This window comes from Jatropha curcas, chromosome 9 (genome assembly GCF_041381405.1).
Source record: "Jatropha curcas cultivar XTBG-Jc1 chromosome 9, XTBG_Jcur_1.0, whole genome shotgun sequence".
NCBI lineage: Eukaryota > Viridiplantae > Streptophyta > Magnoliopsida > Malpighiales > Euphorbiaceae > Jatropha > Jatropha curcas.
The window spans coordinates 4,724,834-4,743,266 of NC_143159.1; the positions used below are offsets into that span (position 1 = coordinate 4,724,834).

Below are 18,433 nucleotides of genomic sequence, written 5' to 3' on the forward strand. Positions count from 1 at the left end.
GGCTACAATCTTTCGCTGTACCACGATCAAATTCCACGAGTGTGAGAAATATTTATTAAATTATTTAATATTTAAATAATTATTTTGTTTTTTTGTTGAAATAAAATAATTATTTTGTTCGGACAATGGTTAATTTATAAGTCAAAATTATAGAGTGAATTCTAAACCCTCTAAAAGAATCACTATTTTATTTTTTTAACTTAAAAAATAAAATAATTGCTCAAACAAAATTAAGAGGGAAAATCACTAATTAGGGAAAGTTTTATTGTCAAAAGGACTTAAATTGAGATTTTTTAAGTTTTATATTTTATTAAAAATAAAAGTATCAATTAAATCCTGTGTGATTTATTAAAAATAATTTAAATTTTAATAATAAAAAAACTAAATTACAATTATATTTGTATAGTAAAAAAGATTGAAAGTATATTTTTATTTTTATTTTTATTTTTAGAGGGAGTGTATTTTTATATTCAGGTTATGTAATATGTACGATGTAAACTCAATTATTTATAGGACATTGGGTTTTCTTTCTCTTTCTATGTTAGTTGATTTTTTATTTGGTTGCAAATATTCTATTCTAATCTTATGAAAGACACCTAATTGGACGGTTGCCTGTGGAGGCATGTGATGGTGGAGGGATGCTTTGGGAGGAGAGCAAGGTTTTTGGCTTGGTATGATATTCAACGGCTGAGATTAATCGTAAGTACATGATTTAGTAGGATAAGCTGTTTTCGAGTATCAAGTGGGCTCCATCTGGTAGAAATTTTCTACCCCACAAAGTCACAAACCCCCCCTCAATCAAGTTCTTTTCCCCTTCCTAGGTAAGCAAGGGGTAAATGGAAATCTTATCTCTATCCCATCAACAGGGTTTTGATAATGAAGGGCGGTGATAACAAATTTAAGTGGATAACTACCTTCATTCTCATAATAAAATAATAACTTAGTTTGGAAACTTAATTTTTTCATTTAGCTGGGCTTGTGTCGGTAATTATTAATAATATAAATTTGATGATTTAATTAAATAAGTTGACCAAGTAAACTAATGAAAAATTGGTGTGGACGATACAAAGAATCAAAGAGTCAAAAGTTGGAAACAATTTTTCTAAAGCATTGACGGTGACATATTTTTTTTTTTAGGTCTCCATTTGCATGCTGCTAGTTAGACCCGTGTTACATTTTTTTAGATATATATATTGGCGAGTATTTTTGAGATTAAAATTAAAACACTTTTTTTCTATATAAATTACTTAAATAAAATAATTACTTTTTGGCAAGTATAATTTTTTAAATATCTTGCATCGAATATACAACCTATATAAAAATAACAAAGTTTTTGAAATTCTTTGTATTTTGTCTAGTAATTGATTAAAGCTGTTAGTAAGTTGTCAATTAGATATGATCTAATTGATTTTTTCATTTATGTGAAAATTGAGATGTTCTGAATTGAAATCTCTTAATCATATGAGTTTTCACTAATTTATTGAATCAGCGTTGAAGAAAAAAGTTATTACCTCCAAAATATTAATTATTAAAAATATTAATATTAATGTAAAAAAATAATTGTAACTATTTTTATAAAATTAATACGGTTCAAATATAATATAACTAGAAATGGGTTAGTAGCTCTAGAATGTTATAAGCAATTGATTTAAATTTCTGTCGGCTATTAACTGTTGATTTAAATTCTTACCAAACTTCTCTAATTTAGGTATTGAATGTAATTGACTTGTAAATTAATGAATAATTTCAAAATCTCGAGTTATCAAGCATGTTGCAAAAATAGTCAAATACACGCAAAGAAATATAAATGCACAATATCTACAACTTACAACATAAGAAATGATACACAAATGACTTTTACAATTAATGCAAATGAAATTATTGAAGAGAATAGTTGGCCAATCACACTTTTGAAAATGAGATTTTTCAAAATTGGGGAAAAAAAAAAATAGTCAAGCACTTGGTTTGAATAGTTGGCCAATCACACTTTTGAAAATAAGATTTTTCAAAATTGGGGAAAAAAAAAAGATTTGTTGCACGTGGCTTGAAATTGATATTGGTAACGGTAGCTTTATCTACAGTGACTTTTGCACAGTCGAAAACCATCATACATAGATGCAAAAAAGCAGGAAATTATTTTCTTAGTTGGTGGTATCTTAGGTTGAGCCTCCAAAAAGTATGTCATCCTTTTTCTATTTCCTTGGGCTAGCAAATTGGAATTTTAGGTCCTACATTAGAGTAATTATTAATTAATGTATTGCTAATTTGAAGTAATAATTTTTTTGTTTACGATATTAAAATTATTTTAAAATATCTTAAATTTTATCAAATGTATTATCAAAAATTTCATTATATACAGTCTATTTCCACGGTATAGATTTATATGTAGTATAAATTTTAAAAAAAAAGTGGACTTTTTTGTATGCATGATATTTTTCATTGCAGTAATGGCAATGCAAATTGGTTATTTATTACATGAGGGTAAATCACCTCTCGTCCCAAGAACCAAAATTCACAAGGAAATTGCAATACCAGTATTTATTTATTTTTGGAAAAAATTTATTTATATTATCATGTCAGCAAATGGATTTATATTTAAGTGCTAATTGCACTCATTAATTAATCAAATTACAGTGACCCTTCACTTGTATAAGAAGTCACTAAATAGTAAATAGAACAATTTCCTTGCGAGGGGCCAAAAGAAAATGTTTAGCTGTTCATGCAATATATTTTCCTAAACAATTGACGTGCTTCTGCTGCCAGTCAACATTTTTTAATTTTTAAACTATATATTGTCTTAAATTATTTTTTATATTTAAAAAAAAAACTCATAATTCAACTAGGTCAGTCTTAGACGAGACGGTGATTCGTTTCCGGAGATGATACTATTATAATAGGCATAGGTGCAAAAACTGGATTCTGATTTGATGCTCTGACCCAATAGTCCAAAACGCATATCACAGTGTGGCGTTGGCAAATGGCAACCTGTGAAAACTGAAAACCACAACCTGTTTCTGCCGTCTCTCTCTGTTTTTTCTTTTTTCATTTTCGAAATAGCAAACACATACCTAAAAACTATTGCATTTTAATTACAATTTATCAGTTTAATTGTATTTGATAAATAATTTCAAGCTTGGTTTTTTAAATTTACCAAATGAATGTAAATGAGCTTTTTTTTTTTTTTTTTTTATCAACTGAATTTTGAGTAGCTTACCAACAATTTGGGTAAATTATTAAATAATTTATTTTTTGCTACAACTTTCTATTTATGTAAAGAAGAATTTTCTTTTTGAAATATATGTAAAAGTTGCAATGAAAATCAGAACCAAAACAAAACACAAGGTTAGACAAAAATGCAGTGGCGTTATTCGGCCTGTGGAGATTTGGACCGCCGGCCCACAAGTCACCTAAAACCAACCCGGTCGACCCATGCAGCTCCCCACTGGCGCTCTCGAATAGTCGTTAGCTCTCGTTCCGTTACGAAATTTCTCTTTTTGTCTACAGTTCCGTTCTCTAATATGCTAATCTCGAAACGAATACTCCAAAGTCAACATCACCTGACTCAAGATCGACAATCAATCAATCATGACGACGGAAAAGCTTGGCTGCGTGATCGTGGCCGTCGACGGCAGCGAGGAGAGCATGTACGCCTTGAGATGGGCGCTCGACAACCTCAAGCTTCGATCTTCTGCGCCCGACTCCACTGAAACCGCTGGCTACTTCCTGATACTCCATGTCCAATCTCCACCGTCAATTGCTGCTGGTCTCAATCCCGGCGCTATTCCGTTCGGTGGACCCAGTTAAGTGTCCACTATCCATACCAAAGTTACTAGTGCTTATTTCAGTCGATACTGAATCTGTTCATGGTTTTGATTTGATTTTCTTGAGTTAAAGCTAATTACTAATTGATTAGTTTGATTTTTTTTTTTTTTGGAATTTAATAGCTGATTTGGAGGTGCCTGCCTTTACGGCGGCGATTGAGGCGCATCAGAAGCGGATCACCGAAGCTGTTTTAGAGCATGCTTTGCAGATTTGCAGCGAAAAAAACGTGAGGGCTTTTTTCCTTTTTGAAACCGATTTACTTGTTTTAGTGTACCAGTCAATTTAGGATATCAATTTTATGGTAAATAGTTATCAATTATTTTATTGGAACTTAATTTTTGTTTAGGCGAATGTTAAAACGCAAGTGGTTGTTGGGGATCCAAAGGAGAAGATTTGCGAAGCTGTTGAGAATTCAGGTGCTGATTTGCTTGTGATGGGGTGTCGTTCTTATGGCCCTATTAAAAGGTATTATACAAAGAGAAAATTTTGGTTCATTGCAAGTATTTGGAGTGGTAGAATAATATTTGATGTAATCATGTTGGATTCTTGTTTTTTAAGTTTTGAAAAGTCAAACAGCTTTGAAAAGTCAAGGAAATGGTTTGATGATTCTCATTGTTTGAACAATTTGCATGATTATTATTTAGACTCAATCTTGTATAGAGCATGCTTTATTCAATATCAGCTTTGATGATGAACATGGTTAGTATCCTTGTGCAGTAATTTGATGGGAAGTAAAATGATTTTTTTCTTGACATATTAAACAATGAGGAGATTGAATAGTTTTCGGAACTGTTTGTTTCGGTTATTGTCCATATTATAAAACATGCCGTTCAAAGTTTTGACATAAAGCAATTTTTGGATGCTTTTGTGATGCATTTCCATCTTAGTCCATAATGCTTGCTATAAACAATGCATCCGAAAGGGTGCTCCTGTCATAAGTAGCTGTAATAGCAGGGTAAAAACAGATCCCAAAAGATTAGTTGTGTAGTTGGAGTTTAATCAATATTACTGCTTCCTTTGTGCAGTTGCCGGTTAGGGTGCTCCTTAAATTTGCTATTTTCCATTGTCAACTAGTTGTGCTATTTGATTATGTGCCAACATACTGGAAAGAATTTTACAGGAAGCTAAAATTTACAATATGGTATTTGCTTTATAGCTATAGCTTAAGGTTATTTATTAGGGCTATGTATATCCATTACAAAGTAATTGAACTGCATAACCATGCATCATCATCATCATAAAAATTAAGGGCATTAGCAATATCCATCCAGAATTACTTCATTTTGGTAAGCCAATAAGAAGAGCTACCTCTGCCAAAAGTGTTTTAGCTAAAGAACTTCAGATTTAGGACTGCATGGTAACTTTTCTATATACATAGGGCGATAGAGACCAAAGTACCTACTACTTGGATCTTCTATTTTGAAATGCTAAGAATTTTTGCTTTGTTTGAATCGAAGTTCAAAGTCAGAACTCAGAAGTAATAATATTTTATTTGGACAAAATGATGTTCGCAGTGTTTATGCCAACAATTAGCCAGTAGTTTTTCCAATGAGTAAAGACAGGGACAATAATCCTGTTCAAGTGATAAACTGATGTTATCTCAAAGGATGTTGATTTACAAAGCATCCTTGGATTATTTTCAATATCTGAATTATCATCTGCAGGTGTTCTCAGTCGTTGGGTTCATAATATTCTGTTTGGCCGTGTGATGTTAGATGAATGAAGAGTTTTTGCATCTTTTCAACTGTAGTTGTTATTAATGCACATATGAGGTGAAATTTCACCATTACAAATGTAAATATTGCAATTAGCAATTAGTTTTCTTTCCTGTTAGCCATGGTGCAAATGTCAGAGATGGTAGCTCACAGGATGACAAATGAATCTAAGAATGACAAATCTAAAAGTGATTTGATTTGGAAATTCCATCCCTCGATGGAAAAGGGCTAGACTGCTCGAAATAGCAGTTATAATGAGGGCATAGATGAACAAGAGATATTTTAATGAAAGATCATGAAACTTACATGTATGGACAAATATTTGCTGGGTAATCTCTTTTTACTCTATGTTATGCTATGTGCTGCGGCTGAGTTATTTTAGGTAGCGATTATTTTTGCACAGAGAAAATGTGATAGGAAGTTGCTATGCTTTATGCAATGATTTTATGATAAAGCTAAGGGTCCTTGGAGGAGCACTTCAGATGCTCAAGAAACATTTCCCTTACCATAAAATGCTATTAGAACTTTTGATGTTGTTTTACTTTTTCACTTGAGTTTGGCTTACTTTTTGTTTAGTTTTCTGAATTTTTTTAGATGGTTTTACTACTTTGCCTTTTGTTGCTAGATTTAATTTCCCCCAAACTTAGATGTGCATTTGAAGTTTGCTAGGCCTTTGGCAAGCAAACTTAATCCAATTGACATCAATAACTGAACATAAAAATGTGATTAATATGTCAATGTGGTTCTTTAGTATCCTAACTGTGATGAAATGCATAATTTTAACAGGATGTTCTTGGGAAGTGTAAGCAACTATTGCACCAACCATGCACAATGTCCAGTCGTTATAGTCAAGGGCAAAGACACTTCAGTGTAAGATTCATAACCTAAAAGAGGTATGTTTGTTAATTTGAGCACTTCTGGAAGCAACTCATGTCTTTAATTCTTCAAGTTATCATCTATTAGCCTTCCATAAAATTATTGTTTTTGCTATTCTTTTGTGTAGATTAATTCCATGTTATGATATAATTAGCCAATATTTTGTAACTTCCAAGAATGTGCTCCAAGGTGCATCCTTTGCCTGCCACTTGCTATTTTCTTTGCCTGCCACTTGTTATGATACATCTGACAAATTTATTGTTTTTCTTTACGTAATGCCATTTTGAAGTGCTATTGATAAATTTAGCTTTGAAAATTTCTTTGTTTTATTGTCATGTCTAGGCTTCCATATTATGTGCTCTAAGACAAATTTAATTGTTGTTACCAATCAGAAATTTTCCATTGTCTGTGAGGCAATTAAGTTGTTGGACTAATGTGTTCATAATGTGGATTTTAAATTCAACTAGTTTACTTTATTGTTCATTTCATGTCCGATTTTCTATTATAATCTGCATAGTCAGTGCCTTGTTTAAGAATCCTAGGTTTTCCTAATCATCACTTTAAGAGTTAGGTGTTGGATGTCTATTTTTCTGCAAAAGTAAAAGTACTAATAAAGTCTGCTATGGTTTAACAGTGCCAAACCCCTCTTCTTATTACCCTCTTTTGATGATAAAGTCTAGTATGTTTTAATGGTGCCAAACATAATGCACAACCTATTGCGCTCTGGGGAGCCTTTTCTTTTTCACCTCCTTTCTCTGGGTTGCTTTTGGAAATGTTAACGAAGTTAACACTTATTTTAATTGTTTCTGCTAACTTTAAATTTCTCATGCAAAATTAAGCAGTGTTTAAATTTAGTTGCAACAAAGATACTCATGTAACCCTATAGTCAGCAGTTTGTCAGAAATCTAAAATTGGCCCAAGGATCCAAAGAGTTTTAAATTCAGTTAAGTTTAGGGAAACATGTTAAGAATTTACGGAACAGGTCTAATATTTGCAGAAGCCATATGGAACGTGTTAAAAAGATTGTTGTTACTGGAGAAGCTTAAGAAACTTTTGAAATATGGAAGAACAAAATTTAGTTTTGAGAGTAAAGAATTCACTCGTGAATTCACTCATGATTTCATTCAGAATAGTACCTTTGCAAATTCTTGGATTTGTATTTTGCTTGAATTGAATTTCTTTGGACCTATAGGGTTCATAACATTATGCTCTGATTGACAGTTACAAGAATGTGATGCTAAGTGTTGTTTTATTCTCAAGATTACTATTATGATAAATATTTTATGAACAAGCAATGTTCCATAGATCTTCAACAACTTCAGCAAATTAGTGGACCACTCTATATTCGAAATATTTTCTTATCATTTATATAATGGAAATCTTTGCATGTAATTCCATAAACTTCATAAATTTTATTTACTGGTAAGATTTTAACTTGAGTTCTACTTTTTGTCTTCTGTAATTCTGTTCAAATCATGCAGTAGTTATGAAGTGCTTTGCCCATCCTTGACAAATGCGGTCTTCTAGTTGAATATGGAGATATTGGAGATGCAGTTTATGTTACTTGCGTCCAGCTCTGCCTAGCCATCCCTCTTATGTATTTTGTGAGTGAATCTGGGGGGAAAACTTATGTGTGAAAATTATCCCTGTTTGTGCTGTTGCTCATGTGTGTATGTGTATATATAAATTTGTTGTATTTGTTTGTGTATTCATTTATTAAATCTGGTGGGATTTTTTTTTATTGGATTTTAGTTTTGATGCTTTTTGACTTATAGTTTGGTGAGATATAACAAAACAAACATTTTAAGACTCCTTATGATTTGGTTTATTGCCATCTAATAGTGTATGGCGAAGGAAGAGCAATTAGCATGGTGAGGAAGGATGAGACAAATAACGAAAATTGCGCATGAAAATCATTTTTTTTTTTTTTTTGTGTGTGTGTGTAATTTGGTACTGCATTGGCTTAAAATAATGTACCAGAGTCCCAAGACTATTTGCTTTTGAAATGCTGGATTACAGATAGGCAGAGAATGGATGGATTTCACAGCATTCCGCTTCTGTACACAAGCTGATAATAATTTGGACAGTGAGACCTCGTGACTTTTGTGGGGTATTAGCTTTTGCTAAAATCACTGAGTGGTTGATTAGGGCTTATTTGTGTGTTTACTTTTGAGTCCTTTTCAAGATTAAAGTGCGGAATGACCATTGAGAATAGATAGATATGATTTTTTTTGTCTTTGGAAAGGATAAAAAATCATTTAGTTTCCTTCACAATAATATACAATGAAATGAAGATTCAAATAAATTAAATTTAATCTTAACACATGTTTAAATATAGTAGAATATTACTAGTGCAAACTAGTCATTATTATGGTAAACGGCCTATGATTACTGATTAGGAATTCTAACTTTAAATCATTAATTATTTCAAAATTGGTTGCATAAAATTGCGTCCTTTTTCAGTTCATTCTGTCCGACTAAGATTTAAATTTACAAGTTTACGGTTTCGGAAATAAACTGAACCACAGCTCAATTGTTATCATCTTTTTAACTTTACTACCGAGTACCAACCAAAGAACCATTGATTTGCAGAGTGAACTGAAATGTGGGTGACTGACAGTAGTTGGCGTTTGTGAATCTCTTAAATCTTAATAGATATTTTCTAGCCAATTGAAGTCACGTGGCAAAGTTACGGAAAAAGGTTTTGTTGTATTTGAGGAATGATAAGAAAAAGGATGGATGAGGAAGATACTGATGGACCCATACGTCATGGAAAAGTCTCTGTTTATGCCCGTGACCGACCGCATCTCGTGCGTTGGCCCATCTACGCCCACAGTTCAGTTTTTTTTTTTTTTAAGCATTTATCAGACAGACAGATGGGTTCACAATTCACAAGCTTTCCTTCGCATCTCCCATTCCCATTTTACCCTTCATTAAAACGTTTTCTTCTTTTTTTTTTTTTTTTTTTTTTGGATATATTTTGAAAGCTTAAAGCTTCCTATAAGATTAAACAATTGAACCCATAATTTAAATACACCATTATATATTTTGAAATCTTATAGCATTTTAAAAGGTCAAAATTTGTAGTACAATATAATAATAATTTCAAGAATCACTGTAGAGATTTAACAAGACAACAACATTCTTTATCGAGCAAATATAATAAGCATTGTCCTTTTCTAAATTTTCTGGGCCTTAAAAAGAGCATATTTCTGTCTGTTTTTCATTTGCAATTTGCAAGTTGGATTTTTTTTTTTTTTTTTTTTATAGCGCATCTCGATATATGGGATTAATTTACGGCTTATTCTAAGTGTCGTTCTTGATCTAAGTGGACCCCATACAACGTTCTATCTTGCATGCAAGATACATGTCATTGTATGTTCGAAAACCCAAGCAATAATCGAAGGGGTATTTAGTAATTTTATATCCCTTCGTCTTCGTATATATAATGTCTCCATGCACATACTACAATTGCAATAACTAAGCAAAGCAAGAGCCCTTTTTCCAAATTTGGAGAGTCCACTCCAAGCTATGGACTCTGCAACTTTTACCAGATTTCTCTTATTTGCTCTTCTGATTTCAAGCACAAGAGCTCTTGTTGACTCATGTGCCTCTCAAGCAGATGAGTCGGATCTTTCAATTATACCCATCTATAGCAAATGCTCACCTTTTAACCCACATAAGCAGGAGACCTCATTGCTTAATACAGTCATTAACATGGCCACTAAAGACCCACAACGGCTAAAGTACTTGTCAAGTCTACAAGCCCAAATGACCACCGCTGTACCTATTGCTCCAGGTCAACAAGTTCTAAACATTGGTAACTATGTGGTTCGGGTTAAATTGGGTACTCCGGGTCAAGTTATGAATATGGTCTTAGACACTAGTAATGATGCTGCTTGGGTACCCTGCTCCGGTTGCACTGGTTGCTCCTCCACCACATTCATTACAAATATCTCTTCTACTTACGGGTCATTGGATTGCTCCATGGCCCAATGTACCCAAGTCCGTGGATTTTCATGCCCGGATACCGGAACCTCTTACTGCCTTTTCAACCAATCCTACGGTGGAGATTCATCCTTTACAGCATCACTAGTGCAAGATTCGTTATCATTAGCCAAGGATGTAGTCCCCAATTTTCTTTTTGGATGCATAAACTCTGTCTCGGGTGGGTCAGTTCCTCCTCAAGGGTTATTGGGTTTGGGCCGTGGATCCTTATCACTTCTTTCTCAATCCAGTTCCCTTTATTCGGGTGTATTTTCATATTGTTTACCCAGTTTCAGATCCTATTACTTCTCGGGTTCACTCAAACTCGGTCCAGTGGGTCAGCCCAGGGCCATTAGAACCACCCCACTTCTACGAAACCCACACCGGCCATCATTATACTACGTAAACTTAACCGGAGTTAGCGTAGGCCGGGTTTATGTACACATTGCCCCAGAGCTTCTAAAATTTGACCCGAATACGGGAGCTGGAACCATTATTGATTCAGGTACGGTTATAACCCGATTCATTGAGCCCATTTATACAGCAATCAGGGATGAGTTTAGGAAACAAGTGAAAGGCCCATTTTCGTCTTTAGGAGCATTTGATACGTGTTTTACAGCAACAAATGAAGCATTAGCTCCAGCCATAACTCTACATTTCACAGGCCTAAATTTGGTTTTGCCTATGGAGAACAGCTTAATACATAGCAGTGCAGGCTCACTGGCTTGCTTGGCTATGGCTGCAGCGCCAAATAATGTGAACTCAGTGCTTAATGTTATAGCCAATTTGCAACAACAGAACCTTAGGATCTTGTTTGATGTGCCTAATTCTCGCTTAGGAATTGCTCGCGAGCTATGCAATTAGGTTTTATCTTATTTGTATCTTTTTTTTTTTTTTTTTTTTTCCCTTTTTTTAGTTTGCTAAAATTAATTATGTTTCCCAATTATCTGTAAGATAGGTTGTGGATTTAATAAATAGGAAAAGTCCTGTAGCCCCTTTTTATAAGATTGTGTTATGTGATGTTTATATCTTAAATTTCAGTTTTATTTATTAGCTAATTATACTTATTATGTTCTATTTATTCATCCATATAAAAGGAGCAATTCTTATGCGCAATTCCAACATCTTAGCAAAATTAATTGATTTAATAATTATTAACTGTTTTAGTAGCATTTAGTTTTTTAAGTAGTACTAACTATTTGAGTAGGTTATATGGATTAACTTGCTATCACTAGTTCAAACGTTATGTTAATAAATTCATGTGTCAACGAGTTCAAACACTATATTAATGAATTCACGTGTTAACAATATCTGCTAAATAACTCTAAAATATTCTCCTTTTTCTTAGTACTAATGTTAACTAATAAAAATTGTACAAAATTTTGTTAATTAATAACCATCTTTGTTATTAATTTTTTACAGTAATTTTTTGAAAAGATAAATAAAATAGCTAATAAATTTAGACTGTCCCAATTCAATCTCATATGAATAGTCCTAACAATTATAATAATAATTGCAAATGGGAATGTAAAAGAAGAGATTTTGTCTCTCTTAACCCCACCATTGATGCACTCCAATACCTTCATCTCGTAATCTTCCATACAAAGCCAAACATTCCCAATAAGCCCTTCTACCTCCACAGTTATTACCTTTACCTCCATGGCCTCTTGGCTTACATTCCATAAATAATTCATCGACCAACCTTATTGCCTTACTCTTCATCATCTCCTCTACAACTTCTGCCTCTGCCTTCATAACCACATAATCTTCTTCCTTCACATTCTTTCTTAACCAACCAGACATCCCTATTTCTTCCACTTGAGGCAACTCCTTCCCCGGCCAAGACTCCGGTAAAGTCTCGATTTTATACACCTCAAAATCAAGATTTCTTGTTGGATAGTTCTTCGCAAACCATCCAGTGCCACTTCCTCCTTCCTTCTCCGGCAAACCTACATCGATAAACACACGCCGTGGATATCCTTCTAGTGAATCACCTAATAAATCCGGTAGATACCTCGTTTTCTTTAAGTATCTACTTGACTTTCCTGAAGCTGATCGCGGTGGTTCTAAGAGTACATCTTCTAGGTTGTTAAGTGCTGCGTGTCTTGCTTCACTTCTATATGCAAAGAGTTTTCTTTGTGAGCTGAAATCTATATGATTATGACTAGAGAAAGCTGTTTTCCTCAGAGCTATAACAATGGTCGATTGAAACCTCCTGATATAGACTAGTTTGTAATTATATGGTTTATTGAATACAAATGAAGGATCATGATGGATTAATCGAATAACTGATATACCACCAATTTTGAGGGCCCGATCAATGAATTCTTGAGATTCTTGAACAACATTGAAGCTATAGATAATAGCAAAATCCAAAGATTCATTAGAAATTATGGTTTCCTTATCTAGTTCAGAAATGGAGATAAAATCCACATTATAATTATCATTTAGGATCTGAGAACTATAAATGGCATCATCACCACCGTCGCCATTGCTTATAAATACAGCTTTATCACCGGTTTTAATAAGGCCTTCATTTGCTAAATCACGGGAAAGGGAAGGCAAGAGATCAAGATGTAGTGGATTAAGTTTTGCAGGCTGAATAACTGTTGGTAGAGACAATGAAGGAAAATGGAGACCAAATATGTTTCCAAACAATGGGAACGAAACAAAAATGAAAGCCAAAACAATTAATCGAGCGAAAAGTTTCAAAAGTCTGGAATGAGGAAGCTTGATGATCAAGTACGTATCACCATTCGAGCAAGTTGAAGGCAAGGCCTTCATTTTAATGAGACATTTAGAAGATTGGAACTCCTGTTGAAGTTGAATAGACATGTTTATACAAATAGAATAATTTTATTGTTTCTAAGAAATGCCTATATGTGTAAAAAGAAAAGGAAATACTAAAGAAATCTTTTTATTTCTTTACAGAGGGAAAGGAAGAAAATAAGGATGGAAGAGGAAGAGGAAAAGGAAATGACTCAGCGAGAACGTAAACTAGCGGCAGTGTGATTTCCACTCACAAGGACCAAACGGGTAGTTTGCATAGTATACCAGAGCAAAATGAGGTGCATTAACTGTTGAAGCTCCATTTCTTGATTTTCCGACCAAAATTTGGTGATTTTTGTTGTCAATAATTTCCGTTTGATGTTAGGGACAAAGAAAGAGACTTTGTGTTTCCTGCTTTGCTTACAAATATAATAATTTTCAGTTTTTGTTTGCAGGAGATTTTTATGGGGATGAGAGGCCCTAGGGTTAATGAGAATGAGAAAGAAATATAAGGGAAAGAGGGAAGGACACGTGAAGCTTTGCTTTGTTTTGTTTTTGGGAGAGAACGGTTGGCCCTACGAGAATTGTGTTCAGCCATTGTTAAGTTTTTGTTACTGCAGATTTCTCTCTTGAAAGAATGTGTTTTATTTATTTTTATAATAAATTACAGCGAGTTTCGGTTGCCAATGCTTATTAACGATTTTAATTAGTCGATACATACATATTCATATTAGTTGGAAATTAGGATTCTCAATATGACATATCATCATGATATGGTATTAAGATGGCTACAAATATATACCACAATCGCTTTCACGGAGAAAATAATAATAATAATAATAATTTCAGAGTACATCATTATTCTTCAAATAAATAAACATTATAAATTAATAAATTTATACGATTTCCTTAATATGGTGACTATTGTTTTTTTTTTTTATAACAGTAAAGGTAAAATTATTTAGAAAAAGTGAATTCTTAAGTTTAACTCTCACAATTAAAAATCTTAATCCTTCATGCTAAAAAGTGAAAACAACACTTCTATCTGTTTAGTTCAAGCCAACATAAAAAGAAAAGGAAATACAAAATTGATTTGAATAATGACGATTAGAATTCTACTAAATTTCAAACCCAATGGCCAACGTGCCATGCTTGTAGCTAGCGTGGGGTTATAACCAATTTGCGGGCCCTTAATGAGGTCCTAAAATATACAGGCTGTAAGCCCATGAATTTGGGCTGTCCATGGTAATAGACTAACAATGGGCGAAACGAAGAAAAATCAAGACAAGCAATTAAGGGCTGCTCTGTTCCTCTGTCTGACTTTCTCATGCGAAGACACGGTAACAATTTGTTCTTGTGATTACTATATAAATTTCAAAAGTTAGGATCTTTTTTTTTTTTTTTTTAAATAATAATAATTAGGAAGTCCCTTCATCATGTTGATTATTGAACTTATAGTCTTTTTTGTTATTATGATTTTTTTTTTTTGTTAAATTGCGATGAAATATCAGTCTTGCTCTTAATAGAACCTGAAATATTAATCCTAATTTATTAATAGAAATTCATTAGAAACAACAAAATATTATATGTTCAAATTAAATTATTATCGAAAACTTTAATAATAAAACTTGACAGCTTTACTGCAAGGACGAAATTGAAACAAAAGTATTTTGTGACTTTCTTTAGTTGACAAATCAGAATTCAGCAAAATATTAATAGAAAAACTATTTAGTTGAACGAGAGAAAATCTAATTGATTTCTAAATTTTTTTTTTTTAAATGTAAGCTTGCAAATTTTTTCTAAAAAATAACAAGTATTATGTAACAAAGATAGTTTAATAATAATTTAAAAATTAAAGTTAAAAGATAACAATTTTTAGTAATAAATTTAAAGACTGCGATTCAAGGTGCTTATTATTATAAAATAATAATAATAATAATAATAATAATAATAAATTACTGAAAAACTTTAGAATGCCAAAAAAATAAAACGCTAAAGCTTTAAAGCAATTTGATGCATTGACCCAAAAACAAAAACAAAAACGTGTTGAGTTAGATGATAGTGGGTTAAAGAAGTCAAGTGACAAATACCATTTGGGCAAATGGGAGGCAACCATGATCATGACTCATGACTTATATGAGGCTTAATTAGATAGGAAATTTGGCTACATCTCCTTTTTCTCCCTCAATTAAGCCTCCCCCGTATAAAAGCTTCGTATCAGTAATTTATTGTTGATTTGATGCTTCTCCACTATTCAGAAATTTTTATATATTCTTTTGTGCATATCATACGAGACGGATTCAATGTTTCAAATTGCTGTGAGCATATATATATATATATGTATATATTAAATATGTGGAAGTTTCTGTATTAAATTATTTCAAAATACTATTATCCGGAGATTTTTTCAAGAAAAAGAATTATTATCATAAGAATCACAAATATGTTTGTTATTAAGCAATTGCAAACATTATTATTCTTCTTCTTTCTTTCCTTTTTTTCTAAATAAATAATATTTGTCTCTCGATAATTAAGGAGTTTAGTTGGCAAATGGTTGGTTGCAGTTGCGGACTCAAAGTCGAAAAGACCTTTTTCGGACAGCAATAAATAAGTTAGCCAGCTTAGCGCGTTTTCTTCTGTCCAATCAGACCGATACAGGTTCACAATAGCTTCCATGTTTTAAATTTTTCGTCCCTTATAATAATTATTTAATTTATTTAAATTATAATAAATTATTAAGTAAATTAATTATATTATTTTTAATTTTATATTAATTTTTTTAGAAAATCATTAAATTGAAATGATAATTATTGTTATTATATAAAGAATAAATAAGAAAAAAAATATTTATTACTCTTTTGAATCACAAATGTCACAAATATTTTAAAATAAATTACTTTCTCAAATGTGATAAATATTATAAAATAGAGATAGTACTAGAATACAAGCACTTTTTTTTTCTTGTATTTTTCTCTCTGAAAAATAATTTGTTTAAATTTAACAGTTTTTTTTCATTTAATGACATTTTTTGAAATATTAAAGTATAATATTAATTATTTTATTTCAATTTCAGTCTTATAAAAAGTATACGCATTGAATTTTGTCTCATTAAATAAACATTAATTAAAAAATAATTTACTCAATCCTTAATTATTGTATTTAATATAAATAAGAGTAAAATTTTTAAAAAATATAATTAATTTCATATATTTTTAAAATAATTTATATTCATATTAAAAAAAATCATCTTAACACAACTTGTATTTGGCGAAGGGAGTAGAATTTTATAGACAAAAGTGCTCGAAACTCCAATAAGGTGGGAAAAAAGTGGGAAAAAAACAAATTAGGAGGGTTAGCAGATATAACCTGAAGTCCAAAAGTAGCGTCAAAGTCAGGCCGAGGACGCTAACAACTGGGAAATAAAATTTATAAAATACTGATGGAAAAGCAAAAGAACCGGTCCACTCGCCTCTCATTCCTAAATTTAGGGCATCAAACATGAAAACATGGACCCCAACATAACCGCGTATCTCCGCCACTTCTACGCACCCTACTCTATTCTTCTTCAACACTTTCCTTTCCCTTTCGCCTGCACCAATTGCACCCCTATATATTCTCGCTAAACTCTCTTCTTTCGAAAACATCCTTCTCTTCAAATCCTTTTGTAGCTCTTTGCCCTATTTTCTCTAGCATATGTCTCAGAGGCCTACAGTCCCTCACTCTTCTTCTATAGCTTTTAGCGTCCACTCTCATCTTCTCGTTTCCAGTGACTTGAAACCCAACTGGTTATAGTTTTGATTTATTTTTTTAGAATTTTTTTTGACACAATATTGGTTTATTTTTTGATTTTTAACTCAAAAAAGTAGAGAGGAGTAAAGAGAAAGAGAGCTACTAACCATGGGTGCCAAAGGTTTCGTTGAAGGTGGGATTGCTTCGATTATTGCTGGCTGCTCTACTCATCCTCTGGATCTGATTAAGGTCCGCATGCAACTTCAAGGCGAGAGCTTGCCAAATCCACAGCCGCAGCTCCACAATCTCCGCCCTGCTTTTGCCTTCAATTCTTCTACTTCTGCTGCCGTCATTCCTCCTAATTCAATCCATGTGCCTTCGAGGCCGCCACGTGTTGGCCCTGTCTCTGTTGGTATTCGCATTGTCCAATCTGAAGGTGTTGCTGCTTTGTTTTCCGGCGTTTCAGCTACTGTTCTTCGTCAGACACTCTATTCCACTACTCGAATGGGCCTCTACGATGTTCTTAAAAAGAAATGGAGTAATCCAGATACCGGAAACATGCCGCTAGTGAGTAAGATCACCGCAGGATTAATCGCCGGAGGAATTGGTGCGGCAGTTGGTAACCCTGCCGACGTGGCGATGGTGAGGATGCAAGCCGATGGACGTCTTCCTCTTGCTCAGCGGCGTAACTACAACGGAGTGATTGACGCCATCACGCGAATGTCGAAGCAGGAAGGAGTCACAAGCCTATGGCGCGGGTCTTCCTTGACGGTGAACCGTGCGATGATCGTGACGGCGTCGCAACTGGCGTCGTACGATCAGATCAAAGAAGCGATTTTGGAAAATGGTGTGATGAGGGACGGGCTGGGAACGCACGTGACGGCAAGCTTCGCGGCAGGGTTTGTGGCGGCCGTTGCGTCAAATCCGGTGGATGTGATCAAGACTAGGGTTATGAACATGAAGGTTGAGCCAGGAAAGGCCCCACCGTATAATGGAGCCATTGATTGTGCAATGAAGACAGTGAGAGCTGAAGGGATTATGTCCCTTTACAAAGGATTTATACCTACGATTTCAAGGCAGGGGCCTTTCACTGTAGTTCTATTTGTGACTCTCGAGCAAGTGAGAAAATTGCTCAAGGATTTCTAATCAAATTTGATGATGACGCGACAAATTAGTAATAATTAATTATTGTTTTGAGGCTTATTTGAGAAATTAATATGCATTTTCCATTTAGCTATTAAATTATTATTGACAATAATAAGAATTCTTCGATCTCCTTTTAAATCAAGAATCTGACTTGTCGCATATTGCGTTGAATGGTGACTGTTTTAATTGAATTGCCCGAGAATTTTGTGACCTAGGGCAGTAGCATTAGGTGTTTAGTGCATGAAACTGTGCAATTTGCGGCAAGAAGGCACTAACTGCTGGGGCCCTCCACTAGAGAAATTGGTCAGTGCAAAAAAACGTATTGCATTAATGAATAGGGGGTCAATAAGGCTTTCCAAACGGCAGCCAGTTTCATTATTGAATTGCTA

The 18,433-nt window shown here is 33.3% G+C and overlaps 3 protein-coding genes and 1 pseudogene across 4 annotated transcripts; 3 read left to right on the forward strand and 1 right to left on the reverse strand.

Annotated features, from left to right (window-relative positions):
- Window positions 1-3,465: 3,465 nt before the first annotated feature.
- LOC105630694 (Adenine nucleotide alpha hydrolases-like superfamily protein) lies at window positions 3,466-8,154 on the forward strand. 2 transcript variants are annotated; one of them, XM_012212592.4, is made up of 5 exons: window positions 3,466-3,799; window positions 3,945-4,048; window positions 4,169-4,287; window positions 6,324-6,407; window positions 7,895-8,154. In XM_012212592.4, the coding sequence occupies exons 1-5, from the start codon at window positions 3,586-3,588 to the stop codon at window positions 7,938-7,940; spliced, it is 567 nt and encodes a 188-aa protein (XP_012067982.1). In that variant the 5' UTR covers window positions 3,466-3,585; the 3' UTR covers window positions 7,941-8,154. The 2 variants fall into 2 exon arrangements, with proteins under 2 accessions (XP_012067982.1, XP_012067983.1); XM_012212593.4 differs by having other exon boundaries at window positions 3,473-3,799; window positions 6,324-6,430.
- Window positions 8,155-9,876: 1,722 nt separating this feature from the next.
- Window positions 9,877-11,405, forward strand: LOC149493497 (Eukaryotic aspartyl protease family protein). The gene has a single exon (XM_089725847.1). It carries the CDS (start codon window positions 9,945-9,947, stop codon window positions 11,262-11,264), a length of 1,320 nt encoding a protein of 439 aa, XP_089581973.1. The 5' UTR covers window positions 9,877-9,944; the 3' UTR covers window positions 11,265-11,405.
- On the reverse strand, window positions 11,266-14,909 carry LOC149493498 (uncharacterized). The gene has a single exon (XM_089725848.1). It carries the CDS (start codon window positions 13,233-13,235, stop codon window positions 11,952-11,954), a length of 1,284 nt encoding a protein of 427 aa, XP_089581974.1. The 5' UTR covers window positions 13,236-14,909; the 3' UTR covers window positions 11,266-11,951.
- A 1,845-nt stretch (window positions 14,910-16,754) lies between these two features.
- On the forward strand, window positions 16,755-18,101 carry LOC149493499 (mitochondrial uncoupling protein 5 pseudogene; annotated as a pseudogene).
- Window positions 18,102-18,433: the final 332 nt, after the last annotated feature.

Coding starts and splice junctions, on each gene's coding strand:
- LOC105630694 (XM_012212592.4), top strand. CDS start 3,586: ATGACGACGGAAAAGCTTGGCTGCGTGATCGTGGCCGTCGACGGCAGC. Junction 3,800..3,944: donor TATTCCGTTCGGTGGACCCA/GTTAAGTGTCCA, acceptor GGAATTTAATAG/CTGATTTGGAGGTGCCTGCC. Junction 6,408..7,894: donor AAGGGCAAAGACACTTCAGT/GTAAGATTCATA, acceptor CAAATCATGCAG/TAGTTATGAAGTGCTTTGCC.
- LOC149493497 (XM_089725847.1), top strand. CDS start 9,945: ATGGACTCTGCAACTTTTACCAGATTTCTCTTATTTGCTCTTCTGATT.
- LOC149493498 (XM_089725848.1), bottom strand. CDS start 13,235: ATGTCTATTCAACTTCAACAGGAGTTCCAATCTTCTAAATGTCTCATT.